Source organism: Antedon bifida, chromosome 5, assembly GCF_963402885.1.
Source record: "Antedon bifida chromosome 5, ecAntBifi1.1, whole genome shotgun sequence".
Classification (NCBI taxonomy): Eukaryota; Metazoa; Echinodermata; class Crinoidea; order Comatulida; family Antedonidae; genus Antedon; species Antedon bifida.
In genome coordinates, this window is record NC_136230.1 from 27735045 (window position 1) to 27758139 (window position 23095).

At 34.6% G+C, this 23095-nt stretch overlaps 4 protein-coding genes across 6 annotated transcripts in view; all 4 read left to right on the top strand.

Moving 5' to 3' along the window:
• Positions 1 to 151: 151 nt before the first annotated feature.
• Positions 152 to 11012, top strand: LOC144841881 (uncharacterized). The gene is made up of 20 exons (XM_078698161.1): positions 152 to 269; positions 666 to 1163; positions 1424 to 1569; positions 1885 to 1935; positions 2178 to 2318; positions 2721 to 2808; positions 3161 to 3238; positions 3725 to 3859; positions 4098 to 4190; positions 4384 to 4545; positions 5342 to 5487; positions 5891 to 7373; positions 7474 to 7657; positions 8018 to 8115; positions 8306 to 8393; positions 9157 to 9358; positions 9819 to 9885; positions 9973 to 10047; positions 10369 to 10458; positions 10573 to 11012. Exons 2-20 carry the CDS (start codon positions 852 to 854, stop codon positions 10666 to 10668), a joined length of 3735 nt encoding a protein of 1244 aa, XP_078554287.1. The 5' UTR covers positions 152 to 269; positions 666 to 851; the 3' UTR covers positions 10669 to 11012.
• Positions 11013 to 11188: 176 nt separating this feature from the next.
• On the top strand, positions 11189 to 16177 carry LOC144841953 (acylglycerol kinase, mitochondrial-like). Its single transcript, XM_078698263.1, has 13 exons — positions 11189 to 11319; positions 11531 to 11570; positions 11883 to 11962; positions 12047 to 12122; positions 12274 to 12497; positions 12927 to 12996; positions 13150 to 13229; positions 13479 to 13536; positions 13687 to 13822; positions 14384 to 14493; positions 14580 to 14647; positions 14983 to 15079; positions 15332 to 16177. Exons 1-13 carry the CDS (start codon positions 11207 to 11209, stop codon positions 15443 to 15445), a joined length of 1266 nt encoding a protein of 421 aa, XP_078554389.1. The 5' UTR covers positions 11189 to 11206; the 3' UTR covers positions 15446 to 16177.
• Positions 16178 to 16253: 76 nt separating this feature from the next.
• On the top strand, positions 16254 to 21006 carry LOC144841952 (sulfoquinovosidase-like). Of its 2 annotated transcripts, none has more exons than XM_078698261.1 (4): positions 16254 to 16602; positions 18531 to 18716; positions 19116 to 19487; positions 19701 to 21006. In XM_078698261.1, exons 1-4 carry the CDS (start codon positions 16258 to 16260, stop codon positions 20949 to 20951), a joined length of 2154 nt encoding a protein of 717 aa, XP_078554387.1. In that variant the 5' UTR covers positions 16254 to 16257; the 3' UTR covers positions 20952 to 21006. The 2 variants fall into 2 exon arrangements, with proteins under 2 accessions (XP_078554387.1, XP_078554388.1); XM_078698262.1 differs by lacking the exon at positions 16254 to 16602 and adding an exon at positions 17369 to 17698.
• Positions 21007 to 21445: 439 nt separating this feature from the next.
• LOC144842160 (kelch-like protein 8) overlaps positions 21446 to 23095 on the top strand; it is a 34098-nt gene continuing 32448 nt past the window's right edge. The window contains exon 1 of one of the 2 annotated variants that reach the window (XM_078698560.1): positions 21446 to 21562. The gene's annotated coding sequence lies outside the window, so the exon portion shown is untranslated. The remainder of the gene's footprint in view (positions 21563 to 23095) is intronic. The other variant, XM_078698559.1, reaches the window with a different exon arrangement.

Consider the following 23095-nt stretch of genomic DNA (forward strand, 5'->3'; position numbering starts at 1 on the left):
CTAAAAATAACATTTTTTTCCGTTTTGACGAAATAGAATCATATTTTGTACAGGATCCTACATTCAGCATTTTATACAGAAAAAAAAGTTATTTTATCACCGCAAAAAAGAGGGCGCTCATCTAAAAAAAAACATGTGAAACTTTATTATTATTTTTTTGAACAGGAGGCTTTTTAGGCCCAAACCAAAATAATCATGCTTGGTAAATTACGTTTCCCGCTTATATTTGGGGGTCTTTTGGCCGGTTATGGTGTTGCATTTATATACAGGTAAATATTTGTTTACAATGTATTAAATAAGTATGAAATACAGAAGCAAGTTATAGTTAAAAGCACGACTCTAGTCTAAGCCTAAATAGAGAGGCTAGGCCACCAACAAGCAAGCCTACTGCAGCTGATGCTTTCTTCAAAGAGCTGCTAGGCTAGGCCTAGTCGAAGGATAGGGCCTAGCCTTGGCTCGCCTTCTACTACTGAAACCCGACACTACTAAAATCACTATTCTAGCTAGGATTTACTATTATCAATCACAATAGGGCCTAGCTAGGCTTATAATATAAATGCCATTTGGACTGGAATTAAGCGGCCAATTGTGTTTGCCAAAAGATTAGATACAGAAACAATAAATATGCGTAAATAAAATTTAACTCTACGTTTTTGTCTTTTCAGAAAAACCTATTTGCAAGAACCGACGAAAGTTGATGTAGAAGCTTATAACAAAAAACAAAAAGAGTTAGTTGAACATAAAGTACGAGTGAATGAGCACAGAATGGATATTATGGAAGCTTCACAAAAATAGTTTTTTTTTCAAACACAATAAACACTTTTAAAACTTTTTAATTAATTTGATTTGAAATGGATTCAACTAATAAGACATTACAAAAAAATACCGATACTAAAGGTCAAAGGTTGTATCATGATATAAAATTAGAAGAAACCTCATCTTCGCCGTTTGAATTCAAAGTTCCACATGGAAAAAACAATGAGGGCGACGATGAGAAGCTTCTCTGCCATGTTTGCCAGAAAAACATCACGCATATGAACGGACAAAGGCAACAGCAACATTTAAATAGATGCATGGACAAAGCTGAAAAGAAAAACAAAAAAACATCTGAAAATGAGGTTTTAGATTGCCCTATTTGTGGCAAGAAGCTAAAAACTGAACGGGTAGGAAATAAATTCTTTTTTCACCTTAAATATAGTGATCAAGTTAACAAAGCAATCTCTGAACATGTTTTACAAACCAATCTGTGTTGTGACAGCTTCTGTTTTTACTCCAATTGGCTTGTCATGGAATGGCGATACTAATATTCTTTAATTTCTTTTTAATAGTTCCAATTTAAAAGTTCCTTGTGAATAATAACTCTATTGATGTGGACAGTGATAGAATTTGTAAATTACATTGTTATTTTGTCTTTTAAATGTAGCAAAGGAAGGTCCACCTGAAGATATGTGGAAAATCTAATGGCCTGAAACCTCACGATTTAATTGAGATAATTAAGAAACAAGAATCAGATACCCAACTAGACGAAATAGAAATTCCCAGTTTACAAATTAAACCACCAGAACAGAGGTAAAATAAGAAATGGTCAATTAAATAATAATATTAATATCAGTTTAGAATTATAATAAATATACCATGATATGTGTGTTATTTCAGACAAGATGTGTCTCCTGCCCATTGTAAAGCACTTATTAAGGGTCTTTCACACCTGTTCCGGCAAGGTTCTGTTTCATGTGGGTACGCGCTTAACGATTGGCGCATAGCCGTGTGGAGCGTCGTGAAAACGACACATTGATGTTAGATTCGCTGGACCGTAACCGTGCCGGAACAGGTGTGAAAGACCCTTTAGAGTGTGTCTAAACACAATTCATACCTTTTTTTCAGCGAACCAAAACAAAAGAGGGGAAAGAAGAAACCAGCTACAAAGCCGTCTTGGTAAAATAAAATTAATTTCTTTTTCAATCACAATCACACATACATGTTTTTTCCCATGTTATAACTGCATTATATACCATTTTCACACCTGCAAAAAGTAACCAGGTTTGCATAGTGTGAAGACAATTTTGTGGAAAATCTGAGATTTCACAGGGGTTCCCAAAAACGCAGGTGTGAAAAGGATATAACAGTAACACTGATATATTACTAATTCTATTTCAATTTGGTAACATTATTTTCAGGGAAACTGATGAAGATTTACAGGTTGCCATGGCAATATCCGCATCACTTACTGATAGTGAAAGTAAGAATGTTGTGAATGATCTGTTTGATAAGAAAACAACGAAAAAGAAGAAAAGAGGAGGAAAAACCTCAAAGCCACTGTTAGTATCATATGTCTTGTTGGGTACTTTAAAAAGTGGTTAGTAGTGGAACTGTAGCTTGGTGGTTAACATGCTTGCCTTCCAATCCCAAGGTCCTGGGTTCAATCCTGACCTAGTGCCAGGGTTGTAACTCGCGTCTCTTTCAACTCCACTTCGTAAACCTCAAATCATACTTAGTTTATAAGCATGATAAATTATAGAATAGTTTATCCATCCTGTAGTTGGCTTGCTGTTGGATGCACATGAAATATAAAAAAATAAAAAAATGTCCCACTTTCAATTCAAAATAAAGATTTAATACTATAAATAGCTTTGTTTAACCTCACAGATTTTTTATCCATTGTGCCATCTTGCTCTCTGTATGTGAAATGTGCATTAATAATATATTTTATTTTTTTTTAGAAATTTAGAAATGCCGGTTTTACTAACAAGAACTGATGCAGAAAGACAGACTTTGACAATTAATAAATTTTCAGACATCTTAGATTGGGTAGGTAAACAAAAGAAGCAAATGAAATAGTGAAATAATGACTTGCCCATTTTATACTCAAGTACATTTGAGAGTACTGTTTGAATTGAACCTACTCCCACCTGATTACTAGCCTGGCATTCATACCTCTAGACCACCATACTTGTACTGTTCACTAGGATTAGATTCAAGTTCAACAAACAGGGGGTACTCCAATGTTAATGATAATTGTTTACTACCAAGATGTATATTACTTCACATAGAGAAACACTATACATTATTCATCTAGTATCTTGGTTCATTTATAAATGAAAAAACACATTTTTAAACAATAGAAATTATAATATTAAATATTTGTACATTTTTTTTATAGATTTCTGATGAAGAGGATGAAGAAGGTTTTAAATTACGACCAAGCAGGTTAAAGAAAAATCCTGGCACTCAATCAAAGGTTGATACAACAGTTGTTTTAGAAATTGTGTTTATCAATCAAATGAACTCCACTTTTTAAAATAGTTTTGTAGTGAATTTTGATGACGTCATAAAGTAAAAAAATGTGCATAATGTGGGTCACTTATTTTCGCCTTTACAGTAAATTTCAATTTTGTTATCGCTCCTATCTTCTAATTTGTTGAGAATTTTATATTTACTTTTGTGCTTAATTTTACAGGCCATTCATGAATGTTTATTTTTCACATCAAGTAATAGCAAAGTTATTTGTTAGAACCCTATTATGAGGAAAACTTCGGACCCAAGAATTTATCCATTTAATAAAGATGACCATAACATATATCACCTGTTGTTTGTTTCACAAGAAAATATTGTCTTAGTTGTGGTTCTGTTTACTATTTTCATTATTACCTGTATTAGGAGATGAGTGCCAAATGTGTAAGATAAGATTAAAGTGTCTTTAAATTTGGGTTTTTTTTATTTGTAGCCACATGTAAACTACTGGAATCTAGCAAGTTTAGCCGGCAAACATGAGGAATTGATGACTAAACAAGCAGATAAGCACCCAAGTGAAAGTGATAAAGGTGTGAGCATACTTACACAGACTACAAGGACTTTAAAGGTAAGTACTTAGTTAGGCTTTTGTACACCTTGATATTAGTGAGCTTTTGAAAATGGACAATGCTCAACCGAGCAAGCATTGTGATTTCCACTGCTGCTTAACATGCTTTTCCAATTTGGTGTTATGTCCACAGATGAAACTCTGTTCTGATCCAGTTGATTCGTCCATCACCCAATTCTCTAATCCCTAAGCCTTTCAGTCCCTGATTTTTGATATAACTGTGTGGTTTTTTTTTCAGTCGACATCAGAGCAGAATGAAACTGAACCTAATACGTGTATGATTCTGGCAGAATTAGCGGAAGATCATGTGACACAGTCAGATGACCAACCGGTATGTGTGTCATAAAATGTTAATTTACTTTCTTGAAGTATTTTCTAATATAATAATATTGGACAATTTTAAAAACATTTTTGGAATTTAGAAACCTTTGGGACAATTTCATTGCCTAGGAACATTTTTAAAATTATTCTAAATAGTTGATTTAATATGCTTTCATTTTTTCCCTCACTTCTTTGCTTTTCAGGTTTCTTCTTCAGAGCCCTGGCATAAGAATAACCTGATAGAATGCTTTTCATCTCTTGTTGACAATGAGCACATGAGTGATGTGAAGATCCTATGTGAGAATGATGCCTGTATCAATGCACACTCATTCATCATTCAACTTCGTTGCCCTGATCTTCATAAGGTAGGTTTTGTTAGTAGTAAACAATAACATTTCACCGTACCAGGATGTTGTGCCTGCTAAGTGGTGAAACACCACTGTGGGCTAGCCCAACTCATTAGCTTAAGATCAGCACAGATCTTAAAATAGGCATCCTACATGTATATGTTTCAGTTTTATTTTCAATTTATTTACCATTTCAAGTACTGTACATAAAAGATAAACAAATGCTGGTATGGATGACCGTAAGAGCAAGGCTGTATATGTGGGTGCTGTATATGAAAATAAAGAATTGCATTGACTCTTTCTTTGTACTCTCTCTCTCTCTCTCTCTCTCAGTGCCATATCATGAGACTTTGGTGATCATGTTGTGCCACAATTCTCTGTCTATTAACATGTTCAGCAACTCCACTTCTTTGGTATTCTCACCTCTATTCCGAATCCATTCAGCTATGCTGGCCAACCAAGTGACTCTTTTTCTCCCCCTGCTCCTTCTTCCTTCTGTCTTTCCAGTTAATGCCAAGTTCTCCAGACCTCCCTTCCTCAACACATGTCCCATGAATCTCATCTGTCTAATCCTAATATCCTTCGGTAGTTTCCTGCACACTCCAGCTCTTATCAGCACATCTTCATACCAAGTAAAAAACACAATATAATATTAATTTGCTTTGTAATGTTAATATGGGCTACTAATAGTGATCTAATGTGAAAAATTAAATCAAGCATTGAATTATTTCCATATATTGATTTCCGTATATCACTGGACGGTTTAGAATTTATTCTGATCCTGAGATATTTATATATTAATTTGTTTTTATAGAGTTTGTTACGAGATGAAGGTACACTTTCGTGTGATTTGACGACTTACTCTAGGTCATCAGTCTTGGCTTTTATCAGATACATGTATGCCGCCGATATTGACATCTCAGTGTTTGTGTTACCTGAACTTATTCATTTACTCAAAAGGTATATCATCTTTTTTTATTTGCATACAATTAAAATTGATATACAGATAGTTATGCATTGACCCAAGTGCCTCTTTAAAAAATCATATAGTTCTGCTGTGTGTCACCAAGGCAACCTAACAACAGGATGCTGAGGTCTGGAGATCAGAGTGTGTATCTGCATCTGTATCGTGCTAAAGAGAATATATACATAGTACAGTATTGTTGGTATTTGTCGCAGCCAGACATAAGATCAAAGCACTGTTACAAGTTCCTATCTTGGCAAGGCGAGCTCAGTGTCCTGTTGTTAGATTGCCTTGGTGTCACCCATCCAAAATGTTCAGCCTCTTCAGATATTTCTTGTCAAAACAGTTTCTTATTTTGGGAGTTTAAATGTATACATTTATTTTCTATATCTTTAAAAGTTACCCAATGGAAGGTTTGAAAGATCTCTGTCAGAGGCTGCAACAAGAAGATCAAGACGAGAATGATTCAAAATTCATATCAAAAGATTTAGATGAATTAATGGAAGGCATCGAAGTTGACGAGGTAGAATCAGACAATGAAGTAATGAGCTGCTCTGGTAATGAAGAGGAACCTCTTGACTATCTTGGAAGTGAGGATGATGTCATCAGCTCACCGCTAAGAGAAGAAATGAAGACTTTTGAAAACATTGGAACTCCCGATAACTATATAGGAACATCTGAAAACATCACGAAAGCTTCTGATATTAATATATATACTCCAAAGAAACATGTTGAAATTCTTGATATTTGTATTGAAACTCCTGATAAAGGTATTGACATTCCTGATAAAGGTATTGGAACTCCTGATAAAGGTGTTGGAACTCCTGATAAATGTGTTGGAACTCCTGATAAAGGTGTTGGAACTCCTGATAAATGTGTTGGAACTCCTGATAAATGTGTTGGAACTCCTGATAAATGTGGTGGAACTCCTGATAAGTGTGTTGGAACTCCTGATAGATGTGTTGGAACTCCTGTTGAATGTGCTGGAACTTCTGTTGAATGTGTTGGATCTCCTGATGAAACATCAGAAAGCTGTATTGATGTATGTATGGTAACTGCGATTGGATTCGACAAAAACAAATGTAGTTCAAAGGAACTTTCTAATTCCAAGGCAAACAAGAAAAAGAAATCTAAAATACGACCTCAAACTATTAACTTAGTTGATTGTGACGACACTAAAGAGGAACAAATGTCTTTCAACTGCCTAGCCTCAACTCCAGTTGTTGAAAATTTCAAGAGAAGTCATTTTCTTGCTCCTTCAACATCCCCGATCTTTGGACCGAACTCTGTTAAATCTTTCTCATTTTCAAAGACGTCAACATTTGGTACAACAAGTTCCAAACCTGTCATTAACGACTCGGATTTGAATGAGTCTGAGAAAGTTATAGAGATTTTAATACAAGACGAAGGTCAAAACATGGAAGAAAATGAAGTTCTATCCAAAACTGTGAACCTTACCAGCTCGCTGTTAGTTGATAATCATTCTAAAACAAATTTAAATGTTTCCGAAAAGTGCATAGATTTAACAATACAGATTGACAAAGATGATGAAGAAATTGTTATTGATGATATTGATGATAAAACTGATAACAAGAAAGATGATGAAAGTAAAGATGATGACATGGAAGAAGAAGATAACATAGATGCCAATGAGATGACATGTAATGAGTTCAAGTTTGCCTATGAGGAGGCTGGTGTGTGGAACATATCAGGAGACATGTGCGATTTAACTGGAGGGCAACCAAATGCGGAATTAACAGAAACACCAAGGAAAACAAATGAAGAGTTGTTTTCAAAACAGAGATTGAGTGAGGAATCAGATAATGACAAAATGAAGGAGAAACAAAAGAAAACCTCCAGCCAAGGAACTGGGAGTATAGATGTAAGTTATGATTGTGTTTTATCTACTTTTACTTGATATTTTTTACTTATTTGTGGTGTGACGTCAATGATATTAAATTAATGTATGGTTTTTTTCTAAGATGGACACATCAGTATTCATAACCAGTCCAGGGGCTAAGCTACATCAGGATGCTTTGGAGTTCAGTTGCACACAAAGTTTCCTGCTAGACCTGCAGTCTGGCAAGCTGGACAATGATAAGCTCTGGGGTGGATGTGTCGTTGATTTGGTTGATTATCAAAAGACTTCGGAATTCAAGAGCACTGGTAAGTTTATCAGACGATCTCTTTCAGTCTGTCTGTGGGTCCTGGGTGTTATATATCGTTGCATATGCACTGTAATATGCCAAAAATTACCGAGATTACTTAATTCATATATTGCCTTTGACTCTACTATTGATTTTAATTGTTTATCTTTATTTAAATCCAAAAGTAAGAAATGTTTGTCATTGGTTCTTGTGGACCTTGTCAATGTTCGTTTGTCTTGTTTTTTATGTACAGTATTCCAGTCTGTAAATGGTGGGCTCCCCGCTGTGAATAGAAGTAAAATGTTTAAAAAGAAAAAGCAATTCCATTGTATTTATAGGAGTTATACGATGTTTTGTTTATATCTAAATATAATTTTAGTTACACAAAAGAAGGCTAAGCCAAAAAAGACAACAAAACGAAAGGAACCCGACATACCAATGCCTAGGGTAGATTCTTTGAATACACCAGGCCTTAAGGTAAGATAAGTCACCATTTATTTGATTTTCAGCTAAGAATGTGTACTTTTATTATTAATTCCTAATCCAATAAAAACTGACTTCAGTTTTGCTCTAATAGAGTATAAATTTTTCACAAAATTGTAATATTCTTTCAACAAAATTACTAGCATTAATTATTAAATTGACAAGTTGATATTTTATATTGCAGAAAGAACTCAACCAATTTGGTGTGAAGGCCCTGAGTAAAAAACAGAGTAAAACGTTGTTAAAGGAAATTTACAGGCAGTCAGATATTGGTATGTTTTACTTTTAATCTGTCTAAATTTGGTAATTCTTCATTCACCGATTTCAAATAAAGACATTTAGATTGCAGTTAAGAAACAAACTAAAAATTGGGGTGGTCTGCCTCAGCAGCTATCACAATATCATCCCAGTTTAAATGTACATACATTTTTATGAGATAATTTTTAGTTTTACTGGTTCTCATTATTGTTTCTGATATTTGTTTTTCTTGTTACCTTTTTCTTTCCATAGTTTTATGTACTAGGTTCTTAAAGATGTATTGTCCCTTTGACTAATTCCAAAAAAATTTTAAAACAAGATTTCAAAAAAAGTCGGTCATTTTGAAGTATCATAATAGTTATTAACTTTCACCAAAAATTAGTCGAAAAAAAAATCATTTAACTGAAATACAGACGTTTTTTTTTCAAAAAATAACTTTGACTTCCAGTCAAAGTTTTCGATCAAAACATATCTCATAATGCAAAGCGCTTGTTTGGCTACTCAGTATGCATAATCGTAAAACTTCCTCGCGATCTGTGTGAAAACACCTTCTCAACCGTGACGAGTTGACAATGACAATTTTCCAGACGAAATGTAATCAAATTAATTTACCTGTTAATTACGTAAACTTGTTGTTTTTGGCTCAGACTTAAACTGAATAACTTTAATATTACTTTGATATGGCCAATTTAAATTTAGAATATTTTGACCTTCATTTTTTGTGTTTCAATGGACAATACATCTTTAACATTACTGTATTTTATTTTCAAATTAAAGAGAAGGGAAAGAAGTCTGAAGAAGTCAAACAAGTCTCAAAACCAATCAATCAAGTATCAAAACCAATGAATCAAGTCTCTAAACCAATCAATCAAGTATCAAAACCAATCAATCAAGTCTCAAAACCAATCAATCAAGTATCAAAACCAATCAATCATGATATTTCTGAATCTGATAAATCAAGTTCAGAAGGCAGTGAAAGGTTAATTTTTCTTTATTTAAACATTTCCCTATACCATTTAAATGTTCATGTTTTTGTCTGATTGTATACCATTGTTTATAAATGTCTATATATATATATTGATCAAAAAAACAAGTTTGACCAATTTTATCCATATGAGTCATACATATAAAAAAAACGATTGTTTAAAAAGAAAAGTAAAATTTATAATCAAAATAAAATATAAAAAGTATGAAATGAAACATGTGAAGGTGCAGTACTGTAAGCGCATAGCTTTAAGTGTACAGCCCATGGTAATAGTAAAAACAATAATACTGATTCTCAATAGATATATAAACGATAAAGTTATGAAAAACAAATAATAATTATTGCAATCATAGTATAAAAAAAAAAAAAAAACACTTAATAATAAATGTTACATTCACCATTAAGAATTTGAATGTAAAATCTTAAATCTTGATATCTACAATTTTTTTTTTAGTGAGTCAACAGATGAGGAAAATTCTATGAGAGAAGAAAATCTTGTTTGTTCGCCAACAAAACATGGAGTAAGTGAATTGTACTGATCTCTTCACAAATTGACCAATGATTGACTGACTTTGCTTAAACCATATTTTGTTTTGTATATCTTTCAGAAAGACGTTGATTCCCTTCTCGGTGATTTCATAAAACAATGCAAAACGTTGCATACTAGAGTTTTATTATACGAGGTATGATAGCCAGCGTTATACACTAACTATTTAGTGTAGACCTAGTAAATACATCTTTACTTATGTTAAGCTCTGTCTGCACTATCAAACTAGTTTGAAAAAAAAGTGTGATTTGCCCAAATATGGTAGTAATATGACATCATTGTGTCCATATATGGACACATCACATTTTTTGTCATGGAAAAAGTGTCCCCTTAATAGAAGTTTCCCAAAGAAGTGGTTCTTCTGTAGTAACATGCTGACCCAGGTTATGAATATTCATTGAAAGGAGTGGTTCTTCTGTAGTAACATGCTGACCCAGGTTATGAATATTCATTTCAGGCAATTGACTTCACCAAATTACACCAAGATGTTATTGCTAGTGGAATCAAGTGTTCCAAGGCTTTTCTTATTCAATTTCTTGATAAAAAGGTAACTTTACAATTAAATGAATAACATCACAAATAAAGACAAAGTCAACAGACACACAGACAGAAATGACAGATTATCAAAATGACTTGAGTTCTATTGCATTTATTTTTTCAGTGTATCAACTTCCGGTTTACTGATGAAGGAGGAAATTCAAAGAGGCAAAGAGGTCCTAAAAAGTCCAGAAGAAAACCAAAAGCTTCAGCTACCTAGATAAAAAATAGTTAATTTTCAACTGCTATATAATACTAAAACCTTTATAAAAGAATCACTCAGTGTTCTATTATGTATTAGTAATTTTTCTTCAGTGAAACACAGATATAAACTCTTTTAAATATATATTTATGTTATATAATGATTATTCGGTGCTTATTTTGTCTTTTAACTAACATTTTCATGCACACTTTTTTGAAATTGTATAAAAAATATTGACGAACATTACTGTAGATACAAATAAATGTGTAAGGACAGTATACCAGTTTTATTGACGTATTGATGTTATGATTATTAAAAAAGAATTTAGCAAAATATATACAGTACTGTGATGTACGAGTAAACACAGGTTTCTGGCTTTTTTCTACTTTAATAGACTGTTATTAAAAATATTAGAGAGATACGTGCGTATTGTATTTATATAATGTTGCTGAAATAATACCGCAAGAACAGCCTACTTTGATCAGAATGATCGTGTCGGTTCATCAAAGTTACAGTTTTACTTTTAGAATTCGCCAACAAAACATCAGCGTGCATCATGGCTGAGAGAGTTGTAAAAGTTGCTAAAACACTGAGAAATAATTGGAAAAAGACTACTTTCTTTGTTTTACTTGGTTCTTATGGTATTTATTATGTCAGGGATAAAATGAGGTTAATATTTTGGTCATTTTATGTATTTTTTTCTTATAAACACGTTGACTAGTCTAGGCTCACATGTCGCAAACTGTTCATGCGGGCGAAATTGGTTTTGAGCTGCGGGTAGACGACATAAAGTATGATTATGTCTTCGAATGCCGAGGCCTAACCCAACTAATTGTAATTAACTTATTTATTATGAATTTTTATCTCTTTTTATGCATAGGGCAAATGAGGTTCGAGAAGAATATTGCAGACAAGCTTTAGTAAGCATTTCTTTAGATACTTTTTATTTAATTTTGTTAGAATTTAAAATTTAGTTTTTTCATGATGATGGATGGAGTTGGACTAAAACTTATAAGAATTTGATTCCTCCACCATGATGTTTTTTATTTTTAATTTATAAATGTTGCTAAAATACCTGCAGTTAACTAGAGTAGAGATATTATACTATGTTATTACCTTATTATTTAGACGTGCTAAATGCCATAGAAATAGGCCCAGGCATTTAAATTAGGAAATGAGTGACCTCTCTGTTCTTAATCTTCCAATAAGAAGAACTTCATTTGTTTATTTAGGTATATGGACATGAAATTATTCAAACAATTAGCAAGCCAAGAAAAGTTACAATCATTCTAAACCCAGCTGCCAGGAAAGGGTGAGTTTACCATAAAAACAATTTTTTTTTACAGGGTATTCAATAGAAACATTTTATTTATTCTAAAACCCTAATTTTTTCTAGGAAAGGTAAAAAGTTGTTTGAAAAGAATGCTGCTCCTCTCCTTCACCTTGCTGGTATTGATGTAGAGGTCATTAAGGTCAGTTGAATTTAGTCTGAACTTTCAACAATACAAACCATATTGCTAGGCCTAAGTGTCAACTGAAAAGATTGTAATGAAAAATATTCCAAATACTGTACTATTTATGATTATATTAAATAATTGAATATTATAATTAATCTATTTTTAGACTGAATTTGAGGGGCATGGTAAAGATTGTGCAATTGCATTGGAAACAACTGATGCAGTAGTTGTTGCCGGTGGCGATGGAACCCTGGGTGAGGTCATCACTGGTCTTCTAAGAAGGAATGATGAGCAATCTGTTAGCAAGAAATGGCCAATAGGAGTCATTCCTGTTGGTTTTACGAATACATTAGCAAAATTGATCTATTTGGATTCAGAATCAGAAGTAAGGTATGTGTATAATATGTCCGGTCCTTCCTGCCACAAAACCCAAGTTCCTGTCACTTAACTTTAAGATTTTGTCACCCAGCCTAAGGCTATGTTACCCAGCTTAATGTTCTGCCACCCACCTTAGGTCCAGCTGAAGGTTCTTCCACCAAACCTAAGGTTCTGCCACCTAGCTTTAAGGTTCTGCCACCCAGCTTTAAGGTCCTGCTGCCCAGCTTTAAGGTCCTGTCGCCCAACTTCATGGTCCTGTCGCCCAACTTCATGTTTCCGTCGCCCAGCTTTAAGGCCTTGTCTCCCAGCTTTAGAATCTACCACCCATCCTAGGGCCTTGTCACCCAACTTCATGTTCCTGTCACCCAGATTTAAGGTCCTGCCACCCAGCCTAAGGTAGTGAATTGTTTTTTATGATATAAATTTGTTTTGACATGACAGGTGGATGTGCAATGCAGCAATGGCAATTATTAAAGGAATAACCAGACCAGTGGATGTCATGTCCATACAGGTAAGCTCACTTACATATTGAAATAAATTAAGAGTGTGTTGAATTCATCTACTACTCTTAAGCCTATTAGCTTAATATTTCAACTGCGTTATCAAACTTTTGACTGGAATATCTCCACCAGTTTAACTTATTCAATCTGATTCTTTTTTATAGGACTCTGAAGGAAGATCAGTGTATGGGGTGTCAAAGGTCGAATGGGGAGAATTCAGAAATGTACGAGAAAAAATACCAAAGTAAGTGATTTATGTTGACCACATGTATATAACAACAATACATTTATTTCTGACTGAAATAAAGTATAATACAAAATGATATTTCATATAATACAAAATGTTATTTAAGGAGGAAAAAACAGTTAGCAGTCAGTCAAGTCTAGAAGTGCAAAAGATTATGCTCCTTAAGCCAGTCAATATTTACTGGCTTAAGGAGCAATCTTGAAAGTGTTTTTTTTTTCTAAAAGAGTATTATTTTAATCATTGCAGGTACTGGTACTTTGGCCCACTCAAGTCTAGATTTGCATATGCTTTTGCCTCTATACAAGTGAGTACCTCTTATTTAAATATTTTAATAAATAAGTAACTACTAAGGACAAAAAGAATAAAATGTAAAATGTCACTATTAAACACTGAAAAATTATCATTGATTTTTCTGTTAAAAGAATGATATAAACACTTTATTTTATCTCTATAGGAATGGCCACCTTTAATTAAAGGTCAACTTTCATACCGACCACCTGTTGATGTTCCAGAAGAGCCTGAAGAGACACAACCTCAATATAGCTTCTTTGGTCGACTGTTCTCTTGGATTTGGGGCAGCCAGCAAAAAGGTAATAAGATTTTCTGGAATTTTTTTAATGAAAGTGAAATGAATTACTTAGGATTGCCAGTGGTGCTTGGATTATTTCTTTCTTACTGAATGGAACCTGAGAAAACTAGGCAGGCATACTTCGCATGAAAGGAGTCACATCAGAAGTAATAAACTCCTTTGGGACAACCCTATTAAATATGTTTTTGTTTTTATATATTAGGCAAATTGCCAAGGATAACCATAAGCTAATTCATTCACTATCCTTTCACAAGACAAAACAAGTCTTTGGGAGTGGAGTTTTAATTTGTCATTAGAAAAAATCCTAACATATAACAGGACTTGAACCCAGGACCTTTTGATTGGTAGCCAAACATCATTACCACCAAGCCACAATGGCCAACCCCATTCAGAGAACACCCATATTAGGTGGCCATGGACACTTTGTTGGCTGCCAACCAAGCTAATTATAAAACTGACCCATAACCTCTAACCTTCTGATTGACCTGCTAGATGTACTTTTCTTGATCTTGAGTAATGATTATTAAAATTTGGTTTATAAATCTTGTTTATATTATTTTAGAACCAGAAGTTGAAGAAGTAGTAGAAGAGGTTCCATGGAAAGAAGTAGAGATCTCAAGCTTTGAATTTTCAGCTAAAACCAATAATGATAGTGAAAACAATTTTTCAAAGGTAAATTCTTAAATCTTGCAGTTAAAGATAGCCGTGTAGAAGTATGTGGTTTGTTTGATTGTCAAACAATTTTCTTTTTACTACAGGCAACCAGAAGTATGCAAATAGAGGTTCTGCCTGATAAAATCTCAAAAATAAACTTCATCAAAGAAGGGTAAGAATGATAGAAAATATATAATATAATATATTAAGATATTGTCCCTGAAATTTTTTTTTTTTTACAAATTTGTTGTTGAAATGCCATTTTAATGTCACATAATTATTTTTGTTTGTTTTTTTTCCTATGCAAGTGGATAATATTTACTAAAACTGTAAAATGGCCTATTCAAAGTCTGATTTTATTAATCTTGGTTTTTCATTTTTAAGGTGGACAATACATCTTTAATATTGTGAAAAGTAAAATCTTTTAGATATTACAATAACTGTATTTGTTTGTAAGGAACACTATGAAAACAAAACATAATTATATCAATATTTGTGTGTTTGCAGATGGAGAAGGGTGTCCAATTCAGAAGATACAAAGTCTGACATTGAGAGTGAAATATTCGAAAGTGGAGAGTTTAAATTGACACCAATCGAACCTCAAGTAAGCAAACCTTGTTAGATGACTAAGGCTGGCACTTTTTGCTTAAGTCAAGATTGTTAGAAAGTTCTTAAGTGAAAAACTGAGGTTTTATATATCAAACCAGTTATTATGAAATGGACAAATATGTGCCAAAATATTTATCTATTTACTAATATTAAATCAAAACTCTGTTTAGAACATAGGCTAACCTATATACACAGTACATTAGTCTATTTTTAAATAATAATTCTTTATACTTTTTTATCTTTTTAGGAGAGCTCTTTCAGCATTGACAATGAGAAGTTTGATGCGCATCCAATTCATGTTAAAATTCTTCCAAACAAGTTAAGATTTTTTATCAATGAAGACAAATTTCAAATAAGGTGACCAGAAAAGTAGAAAAATATTTAATGGAAGAATGTCAAACCACTAGCACCGAGGTTAATGGTTGTTAATTTATTTTCCTGCTGAAGAGGTTTTTGGTATAGCAAAGAGCTATATGGATTGGGTATTAATAGTGTAACAGTGTAATTTATCTTTTACACATACCTGCCTACCAGTTCTATTACATTATTATAAATAATAATATTGTCCCCCAAAACATAAGAATTGAAGATAATAACATCAGACTTATAGGCCATTTTACAGTGTTAATACTTATTCAATTCCCTAGAAGAAAATAATATTATTTCACTTACAAAAAAAACAGTTAAATTTAACCAAAAACGGAGGCTTTATATATCAAACCAGTTCTGACTATTTTTTTACTTTTTTTTGGTAAATAATTTTATTTAAATTCTATTTTTGGTCAAAGTGAATATAATGTGACATCAAATGGCATATTAAAAAACAAAATTATTTTTTCAGCGGAAAATATATCTTTTATGAATCAATTAATTTTATGGTACTGTTTTTGGTTTCCATATACTGTATTTAGTTAAGTTCACGCACCCATAAAAAAAAGTATTAAGCTTGATAACAGTGTTTCTATTTGTGTAATCAATTCTCGTTTACCTTTATGTACACAACGTTATACAAATTGGGTACCCACAATTTTCTCCTTTCTCAATAGTTGTTAAAATTGACACCATAAAATATTCAAAAATAAATAATAATATTATATATAATAACAATAAAACTCAACTATTAACAGTATAAAAATAATGCACTCCCGAATACATCAGTGCAGAAGAAACACGATGTTGTTTGGTGTTGTTTTTGCAATTGTGCTTGTCACCCCATCGGTGGCTAGAACTGTACATTCCCCATCGAACAGTATCGGCCAGACCCCTGGATTGTTGATTGAATTAAACCCGTTGAAATCCGATGAGCTTAACGCTTATTATAACGGAATCAACGTGATAGAACACAGTAAAAAGACGCAATTCGTGTACGTAGGTTCGGGAAAGACGAAGTACAAATCGCATTATGGTAATTTTGAAATTGACGATTATTTGGAAGAGCGAATTGGCTTGAATCATGTAGATGTTGTTGAGCAAAACCAGAAGACGGTGGTTTTGCGGTTCGGTAGACACGCATTATCGGTAGGTATGCGAAAAATATGTATTTTAATTATTTCTTCGATTGCCGCGCAGGATGAATGCGCATCTGTGAATCGCACCGTCCGATGCGCATATTAGATACCACCTCACCAGAAAAACGAAATACCAATACCAGGTGGGTGCGGTAATTTTTGTATACTTTCACTTTAGGCCTATTTCAGGTTTCGGGTATCTCTGAATATTGACGAGTTTTTATACATAAAAAATATACTGTAATGCTTGGTTCCCACGATAGACGCGACACAGTAACGTAACGGGTTTGACCAATCACAAGCGATGGATTTATTCGACATCGCCGCGCTTGTCATTGGTAAACTCGTTTGCGTTGCGTCCTAGTGGGAACCAAGCTTATAGGCTAAAGGAAAATGTTGAAGCATCCATAAAAGGGGGCCGCCGTAAATTACACATCTGAATGTGTAGACAGACAAAATGTAAATGTCTACTTATTTACTATATATAACGCTTTGCTTTCGTTTTTTAATGGATCTAACGTTTCTGATTGTATAGTGTATGCATCAACGATTTAAAGCACAGTACAAAGTATTGTTTAATTCGCACTCAATATTGAAATCATTATTGACTAAGTCTGATAAAAAGACCGTATACACACCAAACGCACCGGTATTCTACACGATAGATTGATTATACTTTGATTGAGAGGTAGTATGCCTATCCGAACGTTATGGTTGTAGGTTCGATCACATTCTTGAGGCCTAGATTTACCTGATCTGTTTCGAGGGATTAATAAGATTTCACCATGAAACTAAAGCCGGTTTTAATACTGCTAGCGGTTGCAACCTCTGCAACAGCCAGCGTCATGTCAGCAGATACACCACTACGATACACGTTTAACGAAAATAAACTTGATGTTCATTTTAATGGAATCCACGTTATACAACATAATTCTGATTCCCACTTTGTGTATGTTGGGTCTGGAAAACCTAAAATTACATCGACTCATGGAAACTTTGATATAGAAGATTACGTTATTGAACGTGTTGGGTTGAGGAGTGTAGATCTCGTACAGGACGACGCCAAAGGGGACGTAGTTTTTAGCTTTAAAAGGGACAGTTTGTCGGTAGGTATGGTTGAAGTTTCAGAGAATTGAATAATATTGCTATGTGGTCGAAATTAGATAAAGATCATAGATGTTCCGTTGAATATGATGAATAGTTGCATCTTTCTGCACGAAAATGTAATTACTGTATAAAGGCCAACTCAGACAACATCGTACGACGAGACTCGGCTAAACGTCTTGATTCGTCGGTGCTGTTGAATCCCGACGAGACGGTCTTGAGATAGCGTCAGGGTAGTTTTTAGGTCGTCGGGAGAACTTTAATGTTTAATTTCCCCCCGTCGTACGACGCTGTCTGAGTTGACCTTCAGATGTTTGTGTGTAATGTTTTTAAAGGGAATTTCTTTATTTTATTTATTTATTTATTTTATTTTATTTTATGTCTTTAGGCAATGTGGCCAAGGATTACCAATAGTGAATTAATCACTGTCCTATCAGATAGGTGGTAATCCCCCTGATACAGGGGCTATTGTGTGAACCAGTTCACCGGGGTAACCCCCTACTCTTCTTCGAATAATGAACTGGGTTCTTTAAAGTACACACAGGTTATAACTGTGTACACTGGACCTACGGTTTATAGTCCTTATCCGAGAAGACTTGTTCCACCACCAGAACTAGGAGCGAGTCGGCCTCGAACCCTTGCCGATGTTGTTGTTGGCTCTTTAGGTACGGTAAACGGCGCCCCTGCCTTAACCGCTCGGCCATATGACTCGAGTTTATTCGATCATTCCGTGTTTTCAAACACCGCGACCCGGTTCCAAGACGCTCTATTCCACTAATGCACCACACTACCAGAGAAGTACTGATTTTGTAAATGTTGTATTTCATTCCACAGCTGCAAGTGACACTGACTGTTGAAGATGATGTCCTGACGGTTGCATTTGGGCAGCTGCCTCCGGGAATGAATCGCCTCTGGTTCAGGATCAAAGCAGATGGCGAAGAAAAGGTGTATGGTGCAGGGGAACAATTCTCGTACTTCAACATGAGAGGCAAGAATTTCCCAATATGGACACGTGAACAAGTAGGTTGAGTGACTTGTTGTCTCAAAAGATGGCAATTTCTTACAGATTCTGCAACCCGTAACTATGGCATCTTTGCTGCATTATCTGTGTCAGTTGCCTTCATTTGTTATCACCCCAACGATCCTAACTTTGAACAGTACTGAGAGTTTGAATGCCGTACGTTTTTAATCATGAATATGTCTTGCTTGGTTCCACTTAGGACGCAAAAACGTGTTTTGGTCAATATCTTTAAATGGTTTATAATACGTTCTTACAATTCAGGTCAACGCAACGCAAATAATTTACGTTACGTTGCGTCCTAGTGGGAATCAAGCTTTACAGTTGTTGTTTTAAATTTTTACTTGTCATTATTGATAATTAATTCATAAAATAATGTTTCAATTTACATTTCTAAACAGGGTGTTGGTCGCAACAAGTCGACATACGCAACATTTCAAGCTGATAATAATGATGGCGGAGGTGGCGACTACCACACAACATACTGGGCGCAACCGACGTTCGTGTCATCCAAGAAGTATTTCCTCCACTCTACAGCATCAAGCTATGTTGAGCTAGACTTCAAACGAAAAGAATTTCACGAGATAATGATATGGAATACGAACCCCGGAGAAGTGAAAATTGGAACAGCAAAGTCTTTTGCAGGTTTGGTATCAAAGTTAACTGGGATAATTGGCAGACAACCGATGTTGCCAGACTGGATGCATACGGGTTCTATTTTAGGAGTGCAAGGTGGGACGGGGTCTATGCTGAAATACTTGAAGCAGGCACAGGTATGACATGACATGTGTATGTTATCTTTGGTGTCGCACCAATGTATATCCTTTCTCCGAACGTCAAAACTCGGAATCATTATAGTTTTAAACTTGTAAAACTGAGATAGTTTGAGTTCTTTCTCCGAATAATGAAAACGGTATATTATTCATTTGACTTATACAATCTAGGTTTTCAATCTTTATGATAATTAATAATTTCGTTTTTACTAGGATCAAGGTGTTTCTGTGAACGGTCTGTGGATACAGGATTGGGTCGGTCGCATACGCACCAGTTTCGGTAGACGTCTTTTCTGGAATTGGAAATGGGACGAAAAACAATACCCGAACCTTCCTGATGAAATTCTTAAATTAAAGAAAAAGGGAGTGGCCGTTCTTGGGTATATTAATCCAAATTTGAACGTTGAAGGCGATTTGTTTAAGGAAGGCAACCAGTATGGCTACTTCGTAAAGAACTCTTCGGGTGATACTTATATAACAGATTTCGGAGAGTTCTTCTGTGGAACTATAGATCTTACGAATCCAGATGCGTATACTTGGTACAAAGACGAGGTTATAAAGAAGAACATGATAGATTTGGGACTATCTGGATGGATGGCAGACTTTGGAGAATACCTACCGACGGATTCTGTCTTTTTTAATGGTCAGAGTGGACTCGTCATGCATAATATCTGGCCTGCTCTCTGGGCAAAGATTAATTTTGAAGCAGTTAGTGAAGCTGGTAAACTTGGTGAAGTGATGTACTGGATGAGAGCTGGTTATACCGGGTCGCAGAAGTATAACACTCTCACCTGGGCTGGTGACCAACTGGTGGACTGGAGTCTTGATGATGGTCTCGCTTCAGTTATTCCTGCAGCGTTATCTCTAGGACTATCTGGGCATGGATTACATCATTTCGATATCGGTGGTTACACCTCCTTATTTGGTATTACGCGTACGGAGGAACTACTGCTCCGGTACGCAGAGTTCGCTGCGTTCACACCGGTGATGCGTACACATGAAGGAAACCGCCCGTCTCAGAATTGGCAGGTTTACTCGTGTAACCACACCCTTCAAGCATTTGCGCGTCTTACGAAGATTTTCGTATTGTTATCAAACTACACCAGAGAGCTGGTGAAAGAAAATAGCGAAAGTGGTATTCCAACTCAGAGACCTCTCTTCATGCATTACGAAAACTGCTCGAAGTGTTACGATATTAAATACCAGTACATGTATGGGCCAGATCTGTTAGTAGCACCCGTGTTCGAACCTGATCGGGAGACCTGGACATTATTTCTTCCTGAAGATCAATGGATCTTTTTATGGGATGGGAAATTGTACCAAGGGGGAAAGACTTACCAGGTTGACGCGTTGATGGGAAACACCCCAGTTTTCTACAGACAACATTCTAAATGGGCGTCTGTTTTTAAGAAAATTAGTATACTAAAAAACACAAGAAGTAAACAAGTTCATGAAGAGTTATAAGCATAAGGTATCTTTGTGCTGAAATATAATATAATGATCAATAAAGTTGATTGGCGGTTCAATGTCTTCCGTGTCTTCTTGCTTGTTAATATAAGTTTGTCTGTTATATTTTTTTTTAAATTCACATCCAACTGATCTCATTAATGTCACCAAACATCTATGCACACTGCAGTGATAACCTTCTATAGACGAAATAGTCTGCACATAATTAATGCTGTACATACATAATTACAATTATTTGTTTACCTGGAAAATCGTGTACTTTATAAGAAAAGTTGATTATATCCGTAAAGAATTGTTTATGTCCGAATATAATTATTTTTGTGTCATATAACTGTATGTTGACATAATTTAGTACCGTTGATACAAAATATCTATGTTTACCATCGTGTCTCAAATGGCGCCCCGTACTCTTCCACTTTGAAGAATTTCAACAGCGCCCCCTATAAATAACTTCTGTACTGTAATGTAATGGCTTTTTTACGTGTCGACAATGACAAAGGGAAGCATCCGATGTTATTGTAATAAATAACCAAAATATACAATTTTAAATTGAAATAGTGCTTTTATAGGACAACCATTTTGATTTTAGATAAGTATACTGTAAGTATGTGTGTTCAATACTGATTATTTTGATATGTTTGCATGTTTTATTGGTTGTTAATGCTAGGCTAAGTGTATTCGGTTGAGAACGTAATTATTGATACTTTGTTGGCGGAGAGGAACGATATCTAGGCGGAAGTATCGACAAAACAAACAATCAAGAATCTAACCACTTGAGAGGCCTAGCTGATAGGGGTCATACTAATCTTCGCCCGGTAGGCTTTTATGATATAAAATGTTATCAAGTACATGCTAACATAATATTTAATGTTATTGTGATATTCAATTAATTTTTTATACATTTTTTAATTTAAAAAAACTGTCAAAATACTGATAATGATATTTTCCAAAATTGAAGACCGCCCTGTGTGATAAGTGATGTTTTGTTGTTGTTGACGCGTTGTGACGATTGAAAAGTTTAAAAATATTTTTACCTGACTTGCATAATACATAATTTATGATTATTTGCTATCACAGTACACAAACAATTTTTAAAATGTGATAACAGGATCCAATGTATGGACCTAGAATCGACCAATTTGCGTCTAAAAACAGTTGACAAAAATTGCTCAAAACACAACTCACTGTATATTATATCATAAATGAAATCAAAAGCTTCCTAATGTTATGAGTGGTCATGATGGAAACCATGCCCATCCCAAGTTTTTATAATCAATAATTAATCAAATATTTACATACATTTAATTTGAAAATTAACTGTTGCATCACTGACACAAACCGTGATAAGAGGGGAATGCCATAAGAGGGATAGGCCTCTCGCAGAAATTTGGGGGAAAAATTAGAAAGTAGTGGCTTCCCTCAAATTACCAGGGCTGTAGCCAGAATGAGACAGATGAGGTGTTAGCCTCAGATGAAATTTTCAATTTTCCCCACCCACCTCCAATTCCCCAGCATAGATCGTCATATTTTATATTAATGATTATATTTAAAGCATCTGTGTCTCATCTGTTTTTAACCTCTCGCTACGGCCTTGATTATGGTTACTGACAAACATGTAATTTAAGAAAAAATAAACTCTGTAAGGACAGGGATCCAGGCTATAAGGCACACCCCACTTTACTTTACTAAAGGCCAACTCGGCTGTGTCGTACGACCAGGCCCGGTGAAACGTCGGTGCTGTCTGAGTTGAATCCCGATGAGACGAGTCGTCTTGAGATAGCGTCGGCCGTAGTATTTAGGTTGTCGCGAGAACTTTGAACATGTTTTATTTTCTCCCGACGAGGTGGCTCGTCATACGACGCTGGCTGAGTTGGCCTTTACAAAACCCATTTCCAACAAATGTTGTTACAAGTATTTTACCTTTAATATAAATGGAATTGTCTGTTTAACTAAACTTATTCACAACTTCATTTCATGGTAGATGCACATAATATTTTATTAATTATGTGCTATTTATATTTTCTCAAATAAATTTTGTACGTACGTATGATAGATTAAAAGCATAATAGCTAGTCAGGTACTGCAGATATGCTTCACTGCACTTTGTTTTATTAATTGACAATGAGAATTGATAGTTATAC